The sequence below is a fragment of the Vombatus ursinus genome, unplaced genomic scaffold, assembly GCF_900497805.2.
Source record: "Vombatus ursinus unplaced genomic scaffold, bare-nosed wombat genome assembly UNPS02014821.1, whole genome shotgun sequence".
NCBI classification, from domain to species: domain Eukaryota; kingdom Metazoa; phylum Chordata; class Mammalia; order Diprotodontia; family Vombatidae; genus Vombatus; species Vombatus ursinus.
Window position 1 is genome coordinate 6391298 of NW_020954599.1, and position 25061 is coordinate 6416358.

General features: G+C 36.3%; 1 protein-coding gene across 1 annotated transcript in view; it reads right to left on the reverse strand.

The window, feature by feature from the left end:
- Window positions 1–25061, reverse strand: part of GRID2 (glutamate ionotropic receptor delta type subunit 2) — a 1698202-nt gene that overhangs the window by 605727 nt on the left and 1067414 nt on the right. Inside the window, exon 7 of the mRNA XM_027837543.1 lies at window positions 21481–21642. Within this exon, the coding sequence (XP_027693344.1) occupies window positions 21481–21642 (162 nt within the window). The remainder of the gene's footprint in view (window positions 1–21480; window positions 21643–25061) is intronic.

Sequence of the window (25061 nt, forward strand, 5' to 3'; positions counted from 1 at the left end):
TCTCTCTCTCTCTCTCTCTCTCTCTCTCTCTCTCTCTCTCTCTCTCTTTCTCTCTCTTTCTCTGTGTGTATGTGTGTATATCTACACCTCCCAAGACAATTAAAGAATTCCTTGATGCTCCATAATGATATTTTCATCTTTCAAAGGTGGAGGAACAAATAAAAGGAATTGCTATTCTGGATTGGATTCTCACTAAAAAGAAATTATTGATTCCTGGGATGGAAATGATGGGAACCCTGGGGTAGATGGAATAATGAGAAATGATGAATAAGAAAAGGTTGAACTATTTACCTCTTAGTTTCTTTGTTTCCTCTGCTTAGCATACTGACCTTTGAACTGGAAAGACAGAATAAAAATAGCTAATAGGGAATAGAAACACATGAGAATGAGGTGATAAGAGAGTGCCTAGATAGCTTTAATACTTTCTAGTCACCACACATAGATGAAGAAAAATAGTATGTGACTGCTGAGATTTGGCAGGGATCTTTGAAAAATCACAGAAAACCTGAAAGGTACCATAGGAATGGAAATGGAAAGTTGTCTTGATATCCAAGAAGAGAATAGATTGTAATCTGTAACCAGTAGGCCAGTGCATTAATTCAAATTCCAGCAAAACTCTAGGAAAAATTATTAATGAATTGTTAGTGAATATACAGAAAAAGAAACAATGATCAAGAAGAGGTCTTGCCACATTAACCTAATTTTCTTTTTTTTTTTAGAAGGGTTGTTAGAGTGGTAGATGAAGGGAAATCTGCATGCCCTTTAGAAAAGCATTTAAGTACTTTTTATTTGAATACATCATCCCATGCTTATGAAGAACATGGATAAATGTGGGTTACATTTCAGTGTAGTTAGGTAAATTTAGAACTGGGTGAATGATTGAAAAAATAATGGTGCAAAGTCAAGATGGAAAGAGGTCTACAGTGGAGAGTTCTGGGTATCTACGCTAGCCCTACTGTGGTTTCATACTTTTATCAGTAACTTAGACGAAGTAATAAATATTTGGCTAAGAATGACACAAAACCGGACAGCCATCAGTTATCAAAACAGAATTAGAATCCAAAATGGTCATGGCTAGATTGCTCAGATGAATCTAATAAGATGAAAAATAACAGGGCAAAAAACAATGGCTAGATGAATGTACAATTCCTCACTTCAAAGGATTTGAAAACATGTGAGTTTGCATTATCTATGGGTAAAAATCTGTGCAGTGCTTTTATGTCCTGATACTATTTTCTGTTATAATGGCCTTTTCCCCCACCAGGAACATTCTCCTTGTGATGTGATAAAATTGTGGATCCTGGAGCACCTAAAAAACAGAGAATTTCTAAGTCACTCAAAAGGCAATGGCAAGACAGTTGGTGGGTTCAAACAGGCTGCAAGAGATTGCCAATAAGTATCTGTATAGGAATGCCACAAACATTAAGGATATTTATGAAGAGAAAACAAGATGAGATGACTTTGTTGCAGGAATACATTCAATCAATCTACATGCACTTATAAAACATCTTTTACATGGCAGGTACTTTGCTACAAACTAGAGATATAAAGACAAAAAAAATGATACTGTTCTTGTCCTTAAGGATGTTATATTTAGTTGGGAGAAACGATTTGTTTACGTGTAAATACATACAAAAATATATACAAAATAATATAACTTGCAGTTAGGAGGAAGGGTGAAATGGATGGAAGGTTTTATAAAGTCATTTGAAACCAGCTTTGAAAATAAAAACTGAGAATTCTAAGAGGTAGATGTGAGGAAAGAATAAATTCCAGACATGAGGATAGTCTGTCTAAAGGAAAAAGATAAGAGGGTCCTGTGTGAGAAGCAGCTAGAAAATCAGCTTGGATCAATCAGACTTCATGAAAGGACACTCTTATGCCTATCAGTCAATGAGTAGTAGGACTGACCCATAAGTACCCCCTGAACTTCAGTCTAGGAGAAATAGGAAGACCTATTCTTAAAGATTTGTTTAAAAATCATCCAGTTTGCAAACTCCTTCCTATCTGCCTATATTAAAAGTGAATATCACTTGTCATAACAAAAGCCAATACACAGAAATTTTAGTTGTGACAATTTGCACGGTGACAGAATGGTCATTTTCAACATTATTCCCTCTACTACAACACCTCAAAACAAACACAAATGTACTGAGTATATAGTAATTAAAATAGCATTGACAAGATAAGAAGACAGAAACATTACACAATGTCAAAAATCTTCTTAAAAACATCAGAAAACTAAAATAATTACAGTTGTCATTTATGATACTTTTCAGCTTTGCTAGGTAAAGCCAGTACCACCATCCTGACTCATCTCTTTCAAGTATCATCTGTGGTGGTCTCTACCAGGCCTAATCCCTTCCCCATGATAGTGATTCACCCTGAACCCTTCCAAGAAGTAAAAAATGTTGAACCTAATGGCTGTAACTATGGAAGAAAGATGAAGAAGACTGGGCAAGTCAGAGCTAGAGAGGTGAACCAGCTTCTGTGTATTAGGAAAAGTTTATTATAAACCTGAGGACAATCCTTTTATCAGTTGATTACACAGAACAAAGACCTAGACCGGCCTCACTATAGCCTCTAATGCATTTAACGTGAGGATGTCTAGACTCTGTGGTCTGGGAAGAAAAAAAATATAGATATAGATACATACAAGATGCAAGAAAGAGAGGAGGAGAGAGAGAAAGAGAGTAACAGAGAGAGAGAGAGAGAGAGAGAGCCCACTACAGAGTCTGGAGGAACAACCATAGTTTTGAGGTGCAGTATGGATGATAAAGAAGACTGAGCGTGAGAAGTTAAACAACTAGACATACCAGTTGAGTTTACTGTATCAAAAATCTATAGAGAAGTGTACGTCCATGAGGACAGAGGGATTAACAGTGACAAATGCTACAGAGAGGACAAAGATTAAGAAAAGGCTATTGGATCTGTAAATGAAGGCAACATCGATAACGCTGGAGAGATCAATTCAATTGACTGCTAATATTGGAAGCCAGATTGCAAGGGGTGGAAAAGTGGAAGAGAGGTGACAAAGGGAGACAATAAACCTAGATAACTTTTTCTATGAGTTTGGCCCTTTAAAAGGATGAACGATAGGAGCTAGGCTTCAGATAATGGTTGGGTAAAATGAGTGTTTTTTTTTTTTTTTTAAAGATGAGGGAAACTTGAGTGTTTATACAATAAAGAAAGTGAACCAAAACCCTTCACCATCTCATTCTGCCATCCTGATAATACTATTATTCTTTTCCTCTCTCCTATTTATTCTTCTTCTTTAGGTTTGTTGATGCCTTCCTCAATGTTTTAGAGTTCTTAATGGGGTGGGGCTGATATTTATATATTACAGCCTCATTGGAACTTCTTCAAGAAGCTGCTTTCCTTCTGAAACAGATAGTATTGAAATAAACCTCAGATTGATGGGTGATTACCAATATTTCTCCTCTATCACAAATTCTCAGATGGAGTGGTCACTTCCCAAATTTTCCATTACTTTTACCTCAGTAACCAGTTCTTCCTTTTCAGTGAGAATAAGAATGAGGTTAGAATTTCCTGTTGTTGGATGGATGAAGGATGAAGCTATTATTAAGACAGATGATTCAAGGAATTTTGAACTATTTTGCTTTTGACAGAGAGAAGGCACTAGAAGGTGTGCATGTCAAAAAGAAGTACATAAAATATATAAGTAAGGTACAGCTATCACCAATGATGACTTTTTTTGGTAAGAACTAATTTAAAAAGCATTGCCAATACATGTAGCTAGCAGAGTGAGTATTCATAGCAGAATGCCTCAACCCTACTACTTTGTAACAAGAAGAACTAGGTTAGAGTAGTAATTCAGCTAGAAAAATCAATTGAGAAGTCTGGAAACCACCTCAGCCCCCCTTGATTCAGTCCTCCGAGGCCTACTCCAGATTCACTGAGGCCCACCTGTGCCCCCACCCGGAAGTGCACTCCTCTCCCAGCCTGGAGCAACAGACATTTCCAATCAACCATCCAGGTTGTCTTGGGCTGGTCAGAGAGAGAGAGAGAGAGAGACACTATAAGAAGTTCTAAAATAACAAGAGAATATACTATAAAGGACCCACTGCCCCATGTCCTTTCTATATGATGGCCTTCCATTCTGAGATTTGCTATGAATCATTTGGATAGCAAGGAGGTGGGGAGAGGGCAATGGAAAGAAGGAAATTTATCTAGTCTCATAATAGAGAGAGAGTAAACAACTTAACTGTGAGTTTATGTGTGTGAGGAAACAGTGTAGATTAGGCCTGCACAACCTGTGACTTGAGGGCCACTTACAGCCTTTGGGCCTCTTGTAGGACAACAAAGGATTTCAGTTGGCCCACGAAAAATGTAGAGGAAAACATCTTTTGTATGTAGAGGAAATCCTTTGGCATGCCACAAGTGTCCCACAGACTATAAGACTGTGGAATGCCACAGGAAATGAATAGGTATAGATCCACCTCTAGTTCTGTCATTGTAAACTTTCCATGTGAAAAGGGGACAGGTACCAACCTGACAGATCCATATCTTAAAGGTAAGAAGGGCTTCCACATCATCCAGCACTGGTAGTTTTGACAAAATGAATCACTACATCACCTTTATGCAACGCTAAAAAGCCAGAAGACTAGAAGTCCAACAGAGAAAGACTGAATATTAACCCAATCCCCAAGCAAGAAGAAAAAAAAAAAAAGAAACACAGTTGATAGAGTAATAATGAACAAAAAATAAGTAAACATTCTGAAAAATGATATATACTAATTAGTCAATCAATCTACTCATAAACATGTTAAGCACCTGCTTGCTATATGTCATGCAAAAAAAAAAATGCTGTCTTCTGGGGATATGCAGATAAAATGAAATAGGCCCTGGCCTCAGGGAGCTTATATTCTATCAAACAGGACAATATATTCCTAATTAAGTATATAAATAATACAGAAAAAAACAAGTTAATGGGGGCAGAGCCAAGATGGCAGAGTAAAAGCAGTGACTCATTTGAGTTCTCCCTCAAACCCCTCCAAATATCTATAAAAATGTCTCTAAACAAATTCTAGAGCAGCAAAATCCACAGAAAGACAGAGTGAAACAAATTTCCAGCCCAAGACAACCTGGATGGTTGCTCCAGGCTGGGAGAGGAGTGTAGTTCAGGGTGGGCGCACAGGTGGGCCTCAGTGAACCTGGAGTAGGCCTCAGAGGGGGGGGGGGGGCTGAGGTAGTTTCCAGACTTCTCAACCCACAAATGCCAAAGACAACTTAGAAGGTTAATAGGAAAGGTTTGTCCTGTGGTGAGAGAGGGCTCGGTCCAACCCTAGTCCCAACACAGTCTTAGAGTGGTGGCTTTCAGCCCACAGACAGAGGGGGAATTGAGTGACTGATCAGAGGGGAGTTGCAGAGATATCTTTACTGGCACTAAGACAGGATTCTCTTGCTTTGCCAATGCTTGGATCTGGGTCACAGTTACAGGTCATGGTCCTGGGGCAAGGAGAAGCACCAGTATGGTGGAGCTTGTGGTGGCAGTGGAGAGGGAATCCTCCTCACAGTTCCAAGGCAGAAAAGAGTGCTGTGGTCACTCATAGACCAGAGCACAGGCCAGGAAAGGAGTAAACACCTCGTCTTTGATCATACCACCTTGGAAGAATGGAAAATTTACAGGACCCTAGAAGTCCCTCTGAAAACATCTGCACAAAACCCCTGAAGCTTGGGACAGTACATTCTCCACATTGGAAGCAGACTTCTACCTTAAGAAAGAGTTTATAACTCAAGTAATTGACTGGGATCATCAGCAAACAGCACAAAAAAAGTCAGACCATAGAATCTTACTTTGGTGACAAAGATCAAAATATACAACCAGAAGCAGACAACAAAGTAAAAACTCCTACATCCAAAGCCTCCAAGAAAAATATGAATTGGTCCCAGGCCATGGAAGAGGTCAAAAAGGATTTTGAGAAGCAAGTTAAAGAAGTAGAGGAAAAAACTGGGAAGAGAATGAGAGTGATATAAGAAAATCAAGAAAAACAAGTCAACAGTTTCCTAAGGAGTCCCCCCAAAAAATACTGAAGAAAATAACACCTTAAAAAATAGACTAACCCAAATGGCAAAAGAGGTCCAAAAAAATCATTGAGAAGAATGCCTTAAGAAGCAGAATTGGCCAAATGGAAAAGAAAGTCCAAAAGCTCACTGAAGAAAATAAGCCCTTAAAAATTAGAATGAAGCAATTGGAAGCTAGTGGCTTTATGAGAAATCAAGACGTTGGAAAACAAAACCAAAAGAATGAAAAAATAGGAGACAATGTGAAATATTTCATCGGAAAGACAAGTGACCTAGAAAATAGATCCAGGAGAGAGAACTTTAAAATTATTGGACTACCTGAAAGCCATGATCAAAAAAAGAGCCTACACATCATTTTTCGAGAAATGATCAAGGAAAACTGCTCTGATATTTTAGAACCAGAGGGTGAAACAGAAATTGAAAGAATCCACCAATTACCTCCTGAAAGAGATCCCCAAAGGAAAAGTCCTAGGAATACTATAGCCAAATTCCAGAATTCCCAGGTCAAGGAGAAAATATTGCAAGCAACCAGAAAGAAACAATTCAAGTACTGTGGAGACACAATCAGGTTAACACAAGCTTTACCAGATTCTACATTAAGGGGTCAGAGGGCTTGGAATATGATGTTCTGGAGGTCAAAGGAACTAGAATTACATCAAGAATCACCTACCCAGCAAAATTGAGTATACTCCTTCAGGGGGAAAATGGACACTCAGTGAAATAGAGGCATCTATAAAAAAACAAACTGACCATATATTAGAGCATGAAACTATATAATCTAATACTAATGAATGCATGATGTCAAAGAACAAATCATAGAAAAAATAATTTCATTTAAAGAGAATGATAAAAAATGAGATGAAATACAAAAAAAAATGGGAGGCAGCCAAAGTAGCAATTAGGGGAAAATTTCTAACTAAAAGCTTACACCAATAAAATAGAGGAGTAGATCAATGAATTGGGAATTAAAAAAAACCCTAGAAAATCAAAATAAAACTCAAAATCTCCAATTAAATGCCAAATTAGAATCCTGAAAATTAAAAGAGAGATTAATAAAATTGAGAGTAAGAATTAATTGGATTAATAAATAAAACTAGAAGCTGGTTTTATGAAAAAAACAATAAAATATATAAATCATTGGGTAATTTGATAAAAAAAAAGAAGAGAACCAGATTACCAGCATAAAAAAATGAAAAAAATTTAATTCACAACCAATAAAGAGGAAATTAAACAGTTATTAGGAGCTATCTTGCCCAATTACATGCTAATAAATCTAACAATCTAAAGGAATTGGATGAATATATACAAAAATAATTTGCCCAGATTAACAGAAGAAGAAATAGAAGACTTAACCCTATTATAGAAAAGGAAATTGAACAAGCTATAAATGAGCTCCATAAGGAAAAAAAAACCCAGGAATAAATAGATTTACAAGTCAATTCTACCAAACATTTAAAGAAACATTAATTCTGATACTATATAAACTATTTGGAAAAATGGGCAAAGAAGGAGTCCTACCCAATTTCTTTTATGACACAAATATGATACTAATACCTAAATTGGGAAGAGTGAAAACAGAGTAAGAAAACTATAGACCAATTTCTCTAATGAATAATGATGCAATTTTTTAAATAAAATACTAGCAAAGCAATTATAGCAATATATCACAAAGATCATATGCCATGATCAGGTGAGATCTATACTAAGAATGCAGGGCTAGCTCAATATTAGGAAAACCAATTAATATAACATAACATAACAAAACCAACAAAACACATAATTATCTCAATAGATACAGAAAAAAGTTTTGACAAAATACAATGGCCATTTCCATTAAAAACACTAGAAAGCACAGGAATAAATGAGACTTTTCTTAAAATGATTAAGTAGCAACAGATGGTTTACCAGATGGCAAGCATTGTCTGTGATGAGGATAAACTAAAAGCCTTCCCAAAAAGATCAGGGGTGAAGCAAGGATTCCCATTATCACCCCTATTATTTAATATTGTACTAGAAATGTTAGCTATAGCAGTAAGAGAAGAAAAAGAAATCAAAGGAATTAGAATAAGAAATGAGGAAATAAATTTATTACTCTTTGCATATGACATGATGATATATTTAGAGAATCCTGGAGAATCAACTAAAAAACTAGTTGAAATAATTAAATACGTCAGCAAAGTTGTAGGATATGAAATAAACCCACGTAAATCATTCACATCTCTATGTATTATCAACAAAGTCCAGCAAGCAGCAAGAAATAGGGAAATTCTGTTCAAAATTACTGTAGACAACTAAAATGCCTGGGTGTCTTCCTGCCAAGACAAACCCGGGAACTATGTAAACACTATTATAAAACCCTTTTCACACAAAGTCAGATCTAAATTGAAAAATATTAATTGCTCAAAAATAAGCTTAGCCAATATAATAAAATAATTATTCTACCCAAATTAATTTACTTATTCAGTGCCATACCAAACTATCAAGAAATTATCTTACAGAGCCAGAAAAAAATAACACAAAAATTCATCTGGAAGAACAAAAGGTCAAGCATATCAAGGGAATCAATAGAAAAAAAAATTAAAGGAAGGTGGCCTAGCAGTAACAGATCTCAAACTGTATCACAAAGTGGTAACCATCCAAACAATCTGCTACTGGCTAAGAAATAAAGTAGTGGATCAATGGAATAGATTAGGTACATGATAAGACAATTAGGTGGAACAGAACAGTGCATAGAGTCCCAAGCCTGGAGTCAGGAAGACCCATCTTCCTGAGTTCAAATATGTCCTCAAACACTTAATAGCTGTGTGACACTGGGCAAGTCATTTAACCCTGTTTGCCTCAGTTTCCTCATCTGTAAAATGAGCTGGAAAAGGAAATGACAAACCAATCCAGTATCTTTGCCAAAAAAAATCCAGTGGGGAGGGGTGTCACAGAGAGTCAGACACAACTGAAACAGGTAAACAATGTCAAAACACAGTAGTAAATGACCACAGTAATCTAATGTTTGATAAATGCAAAGATCCAAGCTTTTGGAACAAGAACACAGTATTTGACAAAAACTGCTTGGAAATGTGGAAAGCAGTTTGGCAGAAAGCAGGTGCAGACTAACATCTCACACCATATACCAAGATAAGATCAAAATGAGTACATGATTTAGAGATAAAAGATAATATAATAAACAAATTGGGGAGCATGGAATATTTTACCTGTCAGATCAATAGATAAGGGGAAATTTATGACCAAACGAGATACGGAACACTACAGAATGTAATATGGATAATTTTGATTATGTTAAATTAGGGTTGGTTGTTTTTTGCACAAACCAAACTAATATAGGCAATATTAGAAGGAAAGTAGGGAACTGAGGAAAATTTTACAAGAAGTTCCCCCAATAAAAGCCTTATTTCTCAAATATATAGAGAACTGCATCAAATTTATGTGAATATGAATCACTCTCCAATTGATAAATGGTTAAAGGATATGAACAGGCACTTTTCTGAGGAAGAAATAAAAGCTACCTACAGTCATATGAAAAAATACTCTAAATCACTATTGATTAGAGAAATGCAAATTAAAACAGCTCTGAAGTACTACCTCAACTTTATTAGATTGGTTAATATGACAGAAAAGGAAAATAACAAATATTAGAGGAGATGTGAAAAACTAGGCACACTAACGCACTGTTGTTGGAGTTGTGAACTGATCCAATCATTTTGTATATCAAACTGAGAGTACCCTTTGACCCAGTGATACCACTACTAGATCTGTATACTAAAAACATCAAAGCAAAGGAGAAAGAATCTATTTGTACCACAATATTTATAGCAGCTCTTCTTGTCGTGGCAAAGAACTGAACATTAAGGAGATGTCCATCAATTGGGGAATGGCTAAATAAGTTGTGGTATATAATCATGGTGAAATACTGTTGTGCTATAAGAAATTAAGAGGAGAATGCTTTCAGAAATACCTAGATTTATATAATGTGCTGTGAAGTGAAGTGAGCAAAACCAGGGGAACATTGTAGACAGTAATGACAATATTATACCACAATCAACTGTGAATGAGTTAACTACAAATGATTTATGATGAAAAATGATAGTCATCTCCAGAGAAGGAACTAATAAAATCTGAATGAAGATATGTGGTTTTTTTTTAACTTTATTTCTCATTTTTTTTTCTTGATCTGGGTTTTCTTTCACAACATGGCTGATACAGAAATATGTTTTGCATGACTGCACATGTATAATCTAAATCAAACTGTTTGTCTTCTTAAGGATAAAAGAGGTGAAGGAGGGAGGGAGAGAATTAGGAAATTTTTTAAACCAAATGTTAAATTTTTTATTATATGTAACTGGGAAAATAAAATCAATTTCAAAAAAGAAGAGTTTTGAATAAATCATGTTTATTAACAGTTAGGTACATATTATGTTCAGCTAGGTGGCTCAGTGGTTAGAATGGTGGGCCTGGACTCAAGAAGACCTGAGTTCAAATCTGGCCTCAGACACTTACCAGCTGTGTGACCCTAGGTAAGTCACTTAACCTCTGTTTGTGTTATTTCACTGGAGAAGGAAATGGCAAATCACTCCAGTATCTTTGCCAAGAAAATCCATGGACAGTATGGTCCACAAAGACATAGAATCAGACATAGCAATAACTGAACAACAATAAGAAAGCAACATATTTTGTATCAAGGTAAAGTTACCTTGAATCTACATGAAAAAGAACGCAAGAGACTACATTCTGAAGCATAATCATGCATAAATGAACTGCTCAAAGAAGCAAGATCCAAGAATGGAGCAAAAGATAAATAAGAAAAATTAAAAAGAAATAAAAGATGAAAATTTAAATTGAAATCCTAGTGGAAAATGGAGGTCCTAAAGAAGGTGACGAAAAAGTAGGTAACATCTCTCCAAAAGAGTTGTTTTCTGAAAGAACAAATGGCAGATTCAGAGCTCAAAAATTTGACAATTTTGCATAAATAGAGGACAGTAACACTGGAAGAAAGTATGAGTTCTAGGAACGCAATTTAAGGGTAGGTTATTTTTTGAGTAGTCTTCAGACAAGCATTTTGAATAGAAATGTCTAAAACCAGTGGGGGCAAGAAGGAAGGGAAAGGGTATTTATTAAGCACCTGATATGTGCCAAGCATTACAAATATTATCTCATCTGACCTTCACAACAACTTTTGGAGTAAGGTGCTATTATTTATTCCTCTTTTACAGATAAGAAAACTGAGGCAATCAGAGGTTAAGTGACTTGCCCAGAGATATACATCTAGTAAATTTCTCTGACCAAATTTGATTCAAACTTTCCCAATTCCAAGCCCTGTGCTCTATCCATTGATGTCAATCATCTGTGACTCTTCTCCATATCCTCTCAAAATTTTCCACTGGGAATCCCAACATATTGGAGATATTCTTCACTTTATCCTAATATCTTGAGGGGACTATACACACACACACACACACACACACACTGTTGGATAAGTTCTATACTATAAAGTCTGTAGAGTGTCCATTGAAATGTATGCTTAAATTTGGGGAACAGACATTTTTTATCTTCTTGCTTTTTTTCTTTCATGAATATGCCAAACTCCTTTTGAGTGATTACAGATCTATTCCAGGAGGGTATGCGATGTTCTGGGGTGCACAATGTTTTCTCCTAACAGGAATACATGGAAGAGCTCATCATCCACATGAATCCATGTTCAACCTTGACATTGTGCTAAATCTACTCCACCATAGTGGCAAATCCCATTATTGATTTTCTAATAACCTTTGGTGAGCATATATTACCCTGTTTAATGTATCAACTGATGTTTATTATCAGAGGGCCACTGACTTGGAGCTATTTCTGTTTCCATGCCTTCCAAAGTATCCTGAATGATTTTGATTTATGGAGAAGAGATCATGTTGTAAAAATGCTTGTAAAGTGGAATTTTTTTTCTACTGAATCAAATCAACAAATTCCCTAAAGTCATATATGGAGTGACAGAGGTAAGATTTGAGCTAATGCCATTGTACCCTAAATTCCGTGCTCTTTCCACTGTATCACAATAATATTCATTGCACATTGTTGGGCAGCAATAGTATAATAAAATGATAATACTATGTAAATTGATTTCTGTAGTTGTTTTTATCCAATACAATTGCTAAGTGGTTACATTATAAAAAATAACTGAAATTCTTTAATTTAGTTAGGGCATTTTTAGTGATTAAACTTTGTAGTTTTTCTCTGTCAGTGATCTATGGATTCTGTCAACCAGCAATTTGCCTTCTTTTTCCAATAATCAACAAATAATAAGTATCTATGAGCCTTCCTTCCATTTAGCTTGTAATTCTTTAATTCTTCTTATTTCATTTAGAGCAAGAAAGTCAGCATGGATGTAATTCAACCTCTCTAGCAATACATCCATTAATTGGTCATTGGAGACCTTATTTATAGATAAATCAAATTTAATTTTATTGATGGTCTAATAACTTTTTTTATTCTTAGTACCCTTTGCCCCCTTTCCCACTGTATTGCCACAATCATTGAAGAAGTACAAGGGGGATGCAAAACACAGAGGAATTTTTTCACTATTTTGTAGGTTTCCATTGCCAAAATAAAATTCATCATAGCCTGATTAATCTACTACATAATTAAGTTTTTTTTCCCCTTAGAAAACAGACCCACTCTGTTTTTATGGTTATACGTGAATCCTTTCCAGCATGTTACAACTTGCCAGAACTTATGCTCTGGTGGCACAGCTTTTAAGAACTCATGGTCAGCTCCATGCCAAAATGAAGCATCAGAGTAGGACTTTGTGGAAGAAGTAATACAAGAAATTTGGTCTGAGGTATTTATTGGAAAAATAAGGCAAATTAGGGTGACAGAATCCACAGGTCACTGAGCAAAACTACAAAATTTGATCACTAAAATATCCTAACTAAATTAAGCAATTTCACTTTTATTTTCTGTGATGTAACCACTCAGCAATTGTATTGGATAAAACGAACTGTGGAAATTAATTTACATAGTATTATGATTTTTATTATATTACTGTTGCCCAACAATGTGCAATGAATGTTATTGTGAGACAGTGGAAAGAGCACTAAATTTAAAGTAAAATGACATTAGCTCAAATCCCACCTCTGTCACTTACTCCCTATATGATTTCATGCAAATCACTTAAATTCTCTGTGCCTCAGCTCATTAGTGAAATAAAGAAATTGCACTAGGTGATCTTGAAGGACCCCGTGAGCTCTAGATCTTTTAATCTCTAATTGTTTGTCTTCCTCTATGTCAGATGATTCATAGGTCACTAGTCCCTCTTCTAAATTCTAGGTTGTTGTTAACAGTTACCTACTGGACATTTCCAGTTGGAGGTTCTATAAATACCTAAAAGTGAACATGTACAAAACAATCCCCCCCCCAGATCTACCTCCTTCTGAGCTTCTTCATTATTATTAGGTCAGATTTACAACCTTGATGTTGCCCACTTTCTCAGTCACATAGTTTGTAAAGACTTATTACATCTCCAAAACATCTCACAAATATTCCCCTTTCTCTCTACTCACATGGCCACCACTGCCTTTCAGACCTCACAACATTTCTCACCTGTATAATTGGAATAACTTCCTTAATATGTGGCTCTGATTCAAGTTTCTCCCTTCTCTGATCCATCCTCGATAAAGTTGCAAAAATGATTTTTCTACAACATATTTCTGGCTATGTCATTTCTCTGTTCTATAAATTTCAATGGCTCCCCATTGCCTCTAGGATTAAATAAAAACTCCTTTGTTTGGCATTCAAAACACTTCTCAATCTTGTTCAGACCAACTTCTCTAGTTTTATTGTTGGTTACTCCACTTGATTTAGTCAATGGTCAAGCTAAACTGGCGTTTCCTGTCTCTGTACTTTTGCATTGGGCATCCTCTATAACTGGAATGCATCCTCGTCACCTCTACCTCTTAGAAACCCTAGTTGCCTTCAAACGTTAAATGATGTGACTTCTACCTGTCAGGAAATTAATTAACTAATTAATTGCTAAATCCAATGGCTATTTCTGAATCTTCATTATCCGTGCCTTCTCTGTAGCCTTTGACACTAATCAACATCCTCTTCTTTTTGATACTCTTTTTAGGTTTTCAGGACACCACCCTCCCTGGTTCTCTTCTTACCAATCCTTCTCAGTCTCTTTTGCTGGATAGTCATTTAGATAATATCCTTTAGCCAAAGGTGTCTCACAGGGTTCTGTCCTGGACCCTCTCTTCTCCTCCCTCTATACTACTTCACTCTGTGATCTTATCAAATGGATTGGCTTTAATTACCATGTCTATGCAAAGGATTCTCACATCTATCTCTCCTGCCCTAACCTCTCTGTTGAATTCCAATCTCATACCTCTAACTGCCTTCCAGTCCAGACATTTTGAACTCAATATATCCAGAACTAAACTCATTTTCTTTAGCCCTAAACCCTTCTCACCTCTTATTTTCCCAATTATTGTAGAGAGCTACACTATTCTCCTATCCCTCAGGCTCAAAACATAGATGTCATTCTCAGTTTCTTACTATCTTTCAATCTATATATCTAATTTGCTGCCAAGGCCTGTCAATTTCACCTTTTCAGTGTCTCTCAAATACACCCTTTTCTTTTCTCTGACAATGCTATTACTCTGATATAGGTCCTTATCATCTTACACTTGGCCTTTTGTAATATTGTAATAGCCTGTTGGTGAGTGCTACTGCCTCAAGTCTTTCCCCACTTCAAGTCATCCTTCACTCAGCCACAAAAGTGATTTTTCCTAATGTACAAGTCCAACTGTGTAGCCATCCTGGCACTAATGGATCCCTCCAAGAGCTCCTTCTGGGAATAAATACAAAATCCTGTTTGGCTTTCGAAGCTTCCTCCCCGTTAACTCCTACATTTCCTGTCTTCTTATACCTTATTGCCCACAGTGTACTCTTTAATCCAGTGACATTGTTGTTCCACAAACAAGACTCCATCTGTTGGCTCTAAGCATTTTCTCTTGCTGTCTTCCATGGCTGTAATGCTTTCTCTTCTCTCCTCACCTCCACTTACTGGCTTTCCACCCTTTCTGACAGGAAGTCTTTCCCTAACACCTATTAATTCTAATTCTTTACCCCTCATTTATTTCCCATTTATCTTGTATCTAGATTGTTTATTCACATCTTTTTGTTGTCTCTTCCTTTTGAGCTCCTTGAGAGTAGGGACTATCTTTTGCCTCTTTTTTGGGTGGTGGGAATTAATAATAATAAATAATAACATAATAATTAATAATAATAATAACATAATAAACATTAATAGACTGACTGGCTGGGAAAACTGAAGAGCAGAATAGCAGAAATTAGTTTTAGACCATGTTACATCACATATCAAAACAATTTCCAAATAGGTAATTGAATTAAACGTCTAAAACCCCATTGTTAAACCAAAAGAATACAAAACTAAGGACTGGAAGGTGGTACCTTTTAGATCTATGGTTCTGGGAAAAGTTAATAACAAAAAAAAGGTTATAGAGAAGAATGAAATCGACAATTTTGATTCTGTAATACTAAAAAAGTTTTCAAAGAAACTAAATCAGTGTAACTAGAATAAGTCATATTGTCTGTTGCAGGGGGAAAAAAAACCTTAATCAATCATGTCTGATAACAGTCTGTTATACAATTTATGTGTCCCAAGAATATTAAGCAATTTTAAGCCTTAATAGTTTAAATGAACTAAGCAACTGGCACAAATACAAAAGACCCAGAGCTCTTCACTAGTAGACAAATGATCAAGGAATAAGAACAAAAAGTTTTTGAAAGAAGAAATACAAATGATCAATAATCATATGAAAGACTTTCAGATCACTAGAAATAAGATAAATATAAGATTAAAATACCCTCTGGGGTTTCTCTAGATAGCTATCAAACTTAAAAAGATGATCAAAAATAGAAATAATCAATGTTGGAGGGGAACATGATTATATAGTTGGTAGAATTATTGATTGGTCCAACCATTTTGGAAAACTATTTGAAATTATTTTAGAAAAAAAAATCACTGAATTTTTTATACCTTTGATTTAGTTAACTCATGGGCACATATCCCAAAGGAAATCAAAGAAAATTACCATATGTGCCAAAATGTTAATAGTAATATTTCTTATGATAACAAAAATGTGGAAATAAAATGGTTGTCCGTAGATTGGGTACTCTCTTTACAAATAATGTTATGCAAATATAATGGAGTGTTATTTTGCACTAAGAAGTAAAAAAAAAAAACAAGAACTTACAGAAACATGAAACATCTTAGATAAATTTATATAGAGTAAAGCAAGCAGAATGAAGGGTATGGTATATACATTCCACAGGTCAAATCAATAAACGTTTATAAGCAGGTAGTATGTGCTCAACATTGTGCTAAGTGCTCCACTACAACAATATAAATGAAAACAATGCTAAAAAACAATCAAACCGATTCTATTGATCATTCCCATTCATAGAGAACAGATTAGGAAGCATATATTCCTCTCCACAATAGAGAGTTGACAGACTATGGAAATTTGTCATACACTGTCATTTTGTTAGTTGCCTTTCTTATTTTTTCTCTTGTTGTAAGGGAGGCTTCAACGGTAGCACGCAGCATGAGCTATATCAGTAAATAACCTTGGTATAATAACTAACAACATTATTGACACTTTAACAAAAATAAATTAAGATACAAACTAAAGATAGGATTTATATCTTCAAGTAAGACAATGTTTTTATTTTTGTTTCTGAATGTTAGAGTTGTTTCATTGATCATTATTAGGTTTAGAACAAATAAAAAGGATATGGAGTATAGTGAAGAGTCTTTATCTTGAGTCAGAAGACCTGAGTTCAAATACTGCCTCTGTTACTTACTATCTGTGTGACGTTGAGCAAGACATTTAATCTCTCTGGGCTTCAGTTTCCTCATCTATTAGATGAAATGTTTTTATTAGATAAGTTCTGAGATTCCTTCCAGCTGTAGATATATGATTTTGTGAAACTATGTATGCCTGAAAAGAGGGTTGGGTCAGTTGTATAGCTAAAGTGAGAGATGCCAGATGTATTAGTCAAACTATATCACTGTTAACCCTGAAATATTAACACTAGCGTAGAGGAAATGCACTAGGATGTTGGAGAGATCTTCTACAGACAAGTTATAGAAGGGTAAGAACTGCATTGGAGAAATGAGAAGATAAAGATGCTTCATGAACCATGTAACCATAAGGTCATAGACCATCTTAGTATAAATTTGTTAACAGCAAAATTCCATGTTTTGAATTGCCTCATGAGAAATACCTGTATATTATTTTCTCCTGTGTTCCTTCCCACTCATCATCATCTATTTGTTACCTTAGCAACCTCCCAAATTGCTATTTTGTCTTTGTGAAGGAAGCTCCCAAATCATGAGTCTAAACAAGCTTCTGCCTCATAGCCAAACCATGAATTAATAAATTGGCAGGGTAGAATAGTGTTGTACAACCTCCCCCAGATTCACATCTGCCAGCTTTCTATGTACATATAGCTCAAAGTTTCTGGCAACATCTTAGGTCTGGATTGACACAAGTTTTTTTTTTTTTTTTGTACTTGAGTAATACTCTCCACTTGATACTCACACACCTCCATTGACAACCCTCTGGCTTCTCATCAAAGTGATTTTGTAGAACCAAGTGATGGTGCCAAGAGAAGAACGCTGGCCAGATTATTAATTTTAAATGTTTCTTTCTTCCACTTTTCATGTTTGGTAGCGCTCACTTTTACTACTTCGGCAAAACTTGGTGTTGCTATTCAGTTGTTTTTCAATCATGTCTAACTCATTTTCACTCCATTTGGAGTTTTCTTGGCAAAGATGCTGAGGTAGTTTGCTATTGCCTTCTCCAGCTCATTTTACAGATGAGGAAACAGGGTTAAGTGGCTTGCCCAGGGTCACACAGCCAGTATGTATTTGAGGCTGGATTTGAACTCACAAAAATGAGCCTTACTAAGTATAGGCCCAGCATTCTATCCACTGCACCATCCAGCTTCCTTCCTGTAAAGCTTAGATTTTACTAAAACTTTTTTCAATATGTTCATTTTTCATTTGACTGGCTGTTTTTTATTCTTCTTTGTTTGTTTCAGGGAGAAAGTATGCAATTTCAAATACAATGTTCATAATGGGTTCCTCCTGTGTGCAAAGGTACAATTTTTTTTTTTTTGCTGTATTAGTAATTCCACTTTAAAGCAAAAAAGCAATGGAAAGCACAACAAAAAAGATCAGGGAAGATGATATATCTAATAGTAAAATAAATTGCAGAGCACTGATCCCATGGAGAGGAGCCAAGAAGCTAACGTTGCCAGCTTGGGATGGAGTTGCCTGCCAAACCCAGCACCTTCTCAAGAGTCTCCTCCATGCGGAGGCTCCGCCATGTGCTAATAATGCAGCGGAGGTTCCAGGCCAGAAAAGTGTCACCTTCAGTTGTAGCACAGAACAATAACATGGTGTGTGGGATAGTACGTGTTCACAGATTCCATCTGATGTGATTCAACTCAACTAACATTGGTCAAATATCTACTCTGTATAAGGTACTAGAGCGTTAGGAAGGAAGGGAGGGGGAGAGGGTTTTGACTCTAGATTTTATTGTTATCCCAAACTCCCCGTGAGGAAATTACCTTCACCAAAGCATATTGACAACTATTCCTCCATTTATGATCCTACAGCATTATTAAGAGCCTTTGCTCAGTCATCAAGAGCATATGTCAAAGGCAGGGCTTGAACCCAAGCCTGCTGTCTATCCACTACCCCATACTACCTCACCAGTATTGGGAATACAAAGTCAAAAATAAAATATTCCTTGCCCTTAAGTTTACCTTCTGACATAATCATAGAATCATAGCATAAAGTTGCATTTTAGAGATCATACATAAAAACTTTCTGCCTATATTAACTGTTATAAAAAATGACTAACATTTATTGCAGATGTTTTGATACAGGAGTGAAGATGAGTGGGCCCCACATGTGTAGTGAGGCCCATGCGTGATAAGGGAGCCTGTCATATCCTGGCTTTAATAGAAGCAGAATTGACATCTCTAGCACCTTCTTCCCCCACTCTTTACCAAGAGAGGGTTTCATTCCTGTGAGGACAGGAAGCAAGAGGTTAAGGCTGGAGGTCAATACTCTGCTCTTCTCAGAGAGATGGGGTACAGGGCTAGAAGTATAATCTATTTGTTCCCTTAAATATTGTTCAGCTAGGGAATATGATCAATTGAGCTAACTTTTTGTCACTTTGTCATTTTAGGGGGAAGGTGACCCCAAGCTCTATATCCAAAGCTAGACTACTTTCCCACCTGATACCAGTTACACAATGAACACAAATAGAGAATAGCAAAGAAACTCATTTATCCAAATCATAGCAAAACAGAAATCAGAAAAGGCATACATAGGAGAATATACCAGAATGAAGGAGCTCTCCCATTGGGAGCAAGGTGACTCAGCTGAGAGAGAGAGAAAGAGAGAGAAAAAGAGAGAGGGAGAGAGAGAGAGAGAGAGAGAGAGTGTGTATGTAATCTGGGCCTCCCCTAAGGGGAAATTCCCCCAAATCTCTAGAGTGGCAGTCTGGGATAGGAATGTGATAGAAATTGGTAGCTCTCCTCAAATCTCCCCAGTCATCTCTTCTGCAAAGAAGTGGAGTTAGCTTCTTTCACCTTTTTTTTATCTGCAAAGTTGGAAGCCAGAAGCACTCAAAGCAATTCACTCAAATAAGAGTTCAAACTTCAAAGTTTGAACAGGACCAATGGGAATAGGCCCTGAACAGTCTCAAAGCAGGATTCAAAGGGGCTTCTCACTTGGAGAGTCCCAAATGGACTGACAAAGGCTGGAGTTCTTTTACCTCTCACCAACTCTGCCCTGCTCTTCATGAAGGGAAGGACATTCATCTCCAGTAATAAGTAGAGAGTTTCATGACATTGGGCTTTGGGCCAGGAGGTACTCAGGTATTCTTAACCTTTTTTTTTTTTTTTTTGGTGACATGGGCCCTTGGGCATTCTGCCGAAATGTAGAGAGCAGAGGTGTCAAACATGCAGTTGGAAGTCCAAAACATCGTGGCCAGAACTAGATTAAAACGTCATTGGGCAATTACAAAGGAGTCATGCTGAAAAATGATATCTACTTCCAAAGAGAGAACTGGTGAACTCTGAGTACAGATTGAATCATACTTTTTTTTTCCACTTTATTTTTCTTGCATGTGTATGTGTGTGTTTGAATGTGTGTGTATGTGTTGGGGGGGAGGGTTTCTTTTGCAACATGGCTAATAAGGAAATATGCTTTGCATGACTCTACATGTATATCAATATCATATTATTTGCCTTCTCAAGGGGTGGGGGAGAGGCAAAAGGGAAGGAGAGGATTTGGAACTCAAAATTTTTTAAAAATGAATGTAAAAAACTTTTGAATTTGATTAGGAAATATTTAATAAGGTAAGCAGAAATAATAAATGATAGATAACATTACATTTTGGAACTAAATCAACATGAGGCCCACAGGAATTCTTACATAGGGATTAGTGGCCCCCATTGCTATTTGACTTTGACACTATTACTACAAACTTCTCAGAATGTTTTTAAAATATGGGAAAAAATGCATAGAATTTTATTGAATACCATACTTTATTGAAATATACTAATCAAAAGTAATTTGTTTCATTTTCATGAATCTTATGTTTAGAACCCCTCTCTTGATAACCATGGGCAGCTAGGTGGCACAGTGTATAGAGTGCTGGGCCTGAAATCAGAAAGACTCAACTTCCTGAGTTCAAAGCTGGCCTCTAACACTAACTGTGTGACCCTGGCCTAATCACTTAACCCTGTTTGCCTCAGTTTCCTCATCTGTAAAATAAGCTAGATAAAGAAATGGCAAACCAGTCCAGCATCTCTGCTAAGAAAACCCCAAATAGGGAAACAAAGAGTTAAATGACTAAAAAGATTGAACAACAACTTGGTAACAAGGTGCAATCACTTTCTTCTCCTTGAGAAAAGCACTAAGATAAAGTAATTATTTCCTCATATTCTTAAATACTACTTATTCTGTCTATGATACTTCAACCCTTAATTGATTTTTTTAAAACTAAATTTAAAGCTATTTGAGGGTACAAATCAGATAATATTCATGTTCAGATCTCCTTCAACACCTACCACTGTGTCTTGCCTGTAGTAGCTGCTTAAGAAATGAACCAATCAACTTAAACCAAATTTCCTTGTTGAGTATGAATGTGATACTCTAGTAAAACATTTTTTTTCCATCTTAAAATGTACCTGTCACATTGACGTTTTATGCCTTAGACCAAGAATGCCATTAGTAAACATAATCCCTTTCAAAAAGGATTTATTATTTGCTAATTTATTTTTGGCAGAGTGGAAGCTAACCAGGATTGCATGTCATCCTGAAGGTACCTTTTTGATGGTATCCAGCATGGACCGCCCTCCTTGCCAGGGTTTGGAGTTCTTCCTGATACACGTCAAACTTGCCATGCTATGCCACTTTCGGTCTTCTAACTTCTTGTGAAAAGCATTGGCAAGTAGAAGCACCGTGTCATATATGTAAAGGTTGGAGATCTGAAAAAATAAAATAACACACTTATCATTAAGCTTGATGATACCCATTTGTCTACAGATCTGTGGAGACTTCAGAGCCTTAGAGTATGTATTACAGCTTAACTTTGATTTATTTGGTTCTAGAAGCAGAAATCTTCTGTTTTGATTTTTGATCAATATCACAATTGAGAATGAGATCTTTGTATGACTGTATGAAGAATCAAATGAGAATTTGATTGTATAACTCAGTTTGTGGACCTGCCTATTTGTGTGTGTAATAAAGAATGGAGGGGGAGAAAAGGACGTTATCCAGTATCAGATCTCAGAAAGTCATTACTCCCTGAAGATATTAGAATCTAAATGTTTAATAACTCATTTTCTAAGAAATTCAAGTTTTGGTGGTATTTGGATTCCAAATTCATAGATGCATAATTTTGCATATAATATCAATATAGGGAACAGATATCTTTGTGTGTATGCTCTTGTGTGTGTGGAAAAGAGAGAAAAGCAGGAACACTCAGCAACCCATTGCAAAGCTTACAGATTCAAAAAGAATTGGGAAAAAAATAAATTTCAGGAAACATACTGTATCAACTGATTGAACAGTACTAGATATTTTTCTTCTCCTGTATGAAATGGAGAGTTATTTGAACCAATTTCTACTGAGTTCTTGGTATACTTAGATCTTACCTGAATTCCTACCAAGAACCAGTTACTGAAAAGCTATCTTTTCCAAAGAATGCTATAAGTCACTTAGAAAGCCTAGCATCAACAGGGATCCAATTCCAGAGAGAATATTTAGATCACTAGCTCCCCAAAGCAAAAACCTAAGAAAAAATCAGATGAAGATCAATGTCGCCAAGAGAACTGGTTCTGACCTGAAGTAACTTATTTTTACTTTTTCAGGTTCTTTAAAGGGTTTAATTATCAATGTTTTTATAGAACATAACAAAGCGAATACATTGGTTTCTCTTTGACCATCGTGAGGTAGGATGGAGTATTAGGAAAGTAGGAGCAGAATAATGTTGTGGTTTCTTCCCCCTGTTCTGAGCAAGACCATATGTGGATAACCAGTGTGATTTGAAGTACTATTTCATGGGCAGAGGGATAATTCTGAATTTTTAAGACTGCATTGGTGGCCTGTGAAGTACGCTGTGACATTTCTTACCACTCATCAATACATCTTTAATTGTTTATATTTGTTGAGTATTCTCATCTTTATATGACAATTTTGGTTCAGAATTTGACAAATGAACTTCCATTTTCTTTCACTCTCTAAATAGAACCTAATACCCATCCATTTTGAAACATAAAATCACATCTTATACTAGATATAGTAAGATTGTCTTTCCCCAGATAATTAATAAAGGGACTCGCTCCTTATTACCTACCTTGTTTTACAGAGAACTAATTTGAAAAATCTGAGTAATTTATGCATTTTTCCTAATTCATAAATGACTCCCAGAAAGTCAACATAATAAGGTCACTGATAAGATAAAATCAGTCATCTGAGATTAGAGAAGTAAAGTTTTCATCTTATTAAAATTACATTTTTTCTAAGATAAACAATCCATGTTAATATCAGAGATAGAAAGGACATTTGAAGTCATTCCCTCAGAGGAATAAAGATTAATTTAGTGTCAAGTCACTGAGCCTGTATTGGGACTTAAATGAACAAAGGTCAGCCATCATTAAGCATAATATTTGCCCATAATCATACAAAATGAAATACTCCATGGATAATTCATATTCCTGTAAAATCCTCCTTTTTTCAGTTTCCATCTCCTTGGATAATACCCTATCTATTTAACTCAAATCAATTCAACAAACATTATTAAACATCTACTATATTCCAAGCAATGGGATAAGGGAATATAATGACAAATACACCTGAAACAAATACGTGCAAAAAAGCACCAAACAGTCAACCTACCCTTAAGAAGCTTACATTCTATTGTAGAAGAGGGGCCAACATGTAGACAGACATGAGAAGTTAAAAACTATACAAAATTATTTCCTTTATATGTTATTCTAGACAAATGATTATCTGCTTGAATACTTCATGGGATAGAGAGAATATCTTACTTTGTGAGGCATCCTCACATGATATTCCCTCTTTTGCCTGGGTCTTTGCTCTATCATTATTCTACACTTGGAATGAACTCCCCTCCATGCATCTTAGAAATATTCTTCAAGGCTCAGATTCTTAAAATCTAGCCACTGCTCAGATTCTTACAATCTGGCCAATAGCTCACTGATGTTCAGACTCCTTAAGAGTTTGCCCAATATGGCAAATGTTCTAATAAACCTTGTCTTTGGCTGAAAGAAGGCTTGGATTGAATTCTTTTAGACAGGACCCACATGTTCTGATTTTGGGGTCCTAGCACCCCTAAACCTCAACATTTTGGTGGCCCATATGGGGAAACTGCCTAACTTCAAGTTCTTCTCTAGCCAAGACTAGAGGGTACGTAAGCCTCCCCTCCCTGCCTCCTTTCCTGCTCTACAGTTGGGGTTGCTCTTCAAGCACCAAGGCTTGGAAGTGCTTTTTGGGCAGACAGTTATGAGGCTGTCTCCCACTCGGCCTGATGCTCTCAGGCTCTCGGTCCACTGGGTCAGTTCAAGGCCATGGACCTGGGTACACCTTCTGCAGCATAGAGGACAAGGACAAATGTCCTATCTGGAAGTGTACGCCCAATTCTGTCAATTCTCTTGGCGCTAGGGAATTGGGGAAAACTACAGATGCTTTTTGATTCCCTGAGACTTACTTACTCTCTTCCCTCTACATCCTTGACTTCTCCTTCATGAAGGTTACAGGGAAAAGTTAGAACAGCTAAAAATATCTTGGCAGATTCTGGAGGTTTTGTGATTGATCATTAAGGAGTTTTGAAACACCTCCTTAAAACCCTGGCCATTCCTTTCCCTTGAATCAAGAGGGTATCTGTTGACCCCTCTCACAGGAGAAGACAGTTTCATTTCACCTTTGATTTCACCCTCCCCCACCTGAGAAAGGAAGGAGGGGCAGCAGCTACAGTATGCCCCCCCCCCCCGGCAATGGTCTTGGGCCCAAGGGCAACCTTTGCCCAGGTTCAGTACATCCTGCTCAAGGTAATGAAGCTGGCCTCCGAACTTAGGTAAGCATGCTCTTTTAAATTTGTAGTTTTCACTGTTAATGATGAGATGTTGATTGTCTGTGTAAAGTAATTTGGAAGTGCATTTAACAAAATTGAAGTCACCTGATTGGTAATGGGTTTGTTTCAAGTTTCAAAGTGGTTAACTTTTTCTATCAGTTATGTCAAGCAACTTTTCATAATTTAGTTACTGCTAACATAATTTGGCTATTGTTGGTCATTGTTTTAATGTGTAAACTAGCCAAAAAGTTTATTTGGGTTTTGTCTTGCTAAGAATTTACAATTACATAGGAATAATCACTAAGGATTGAC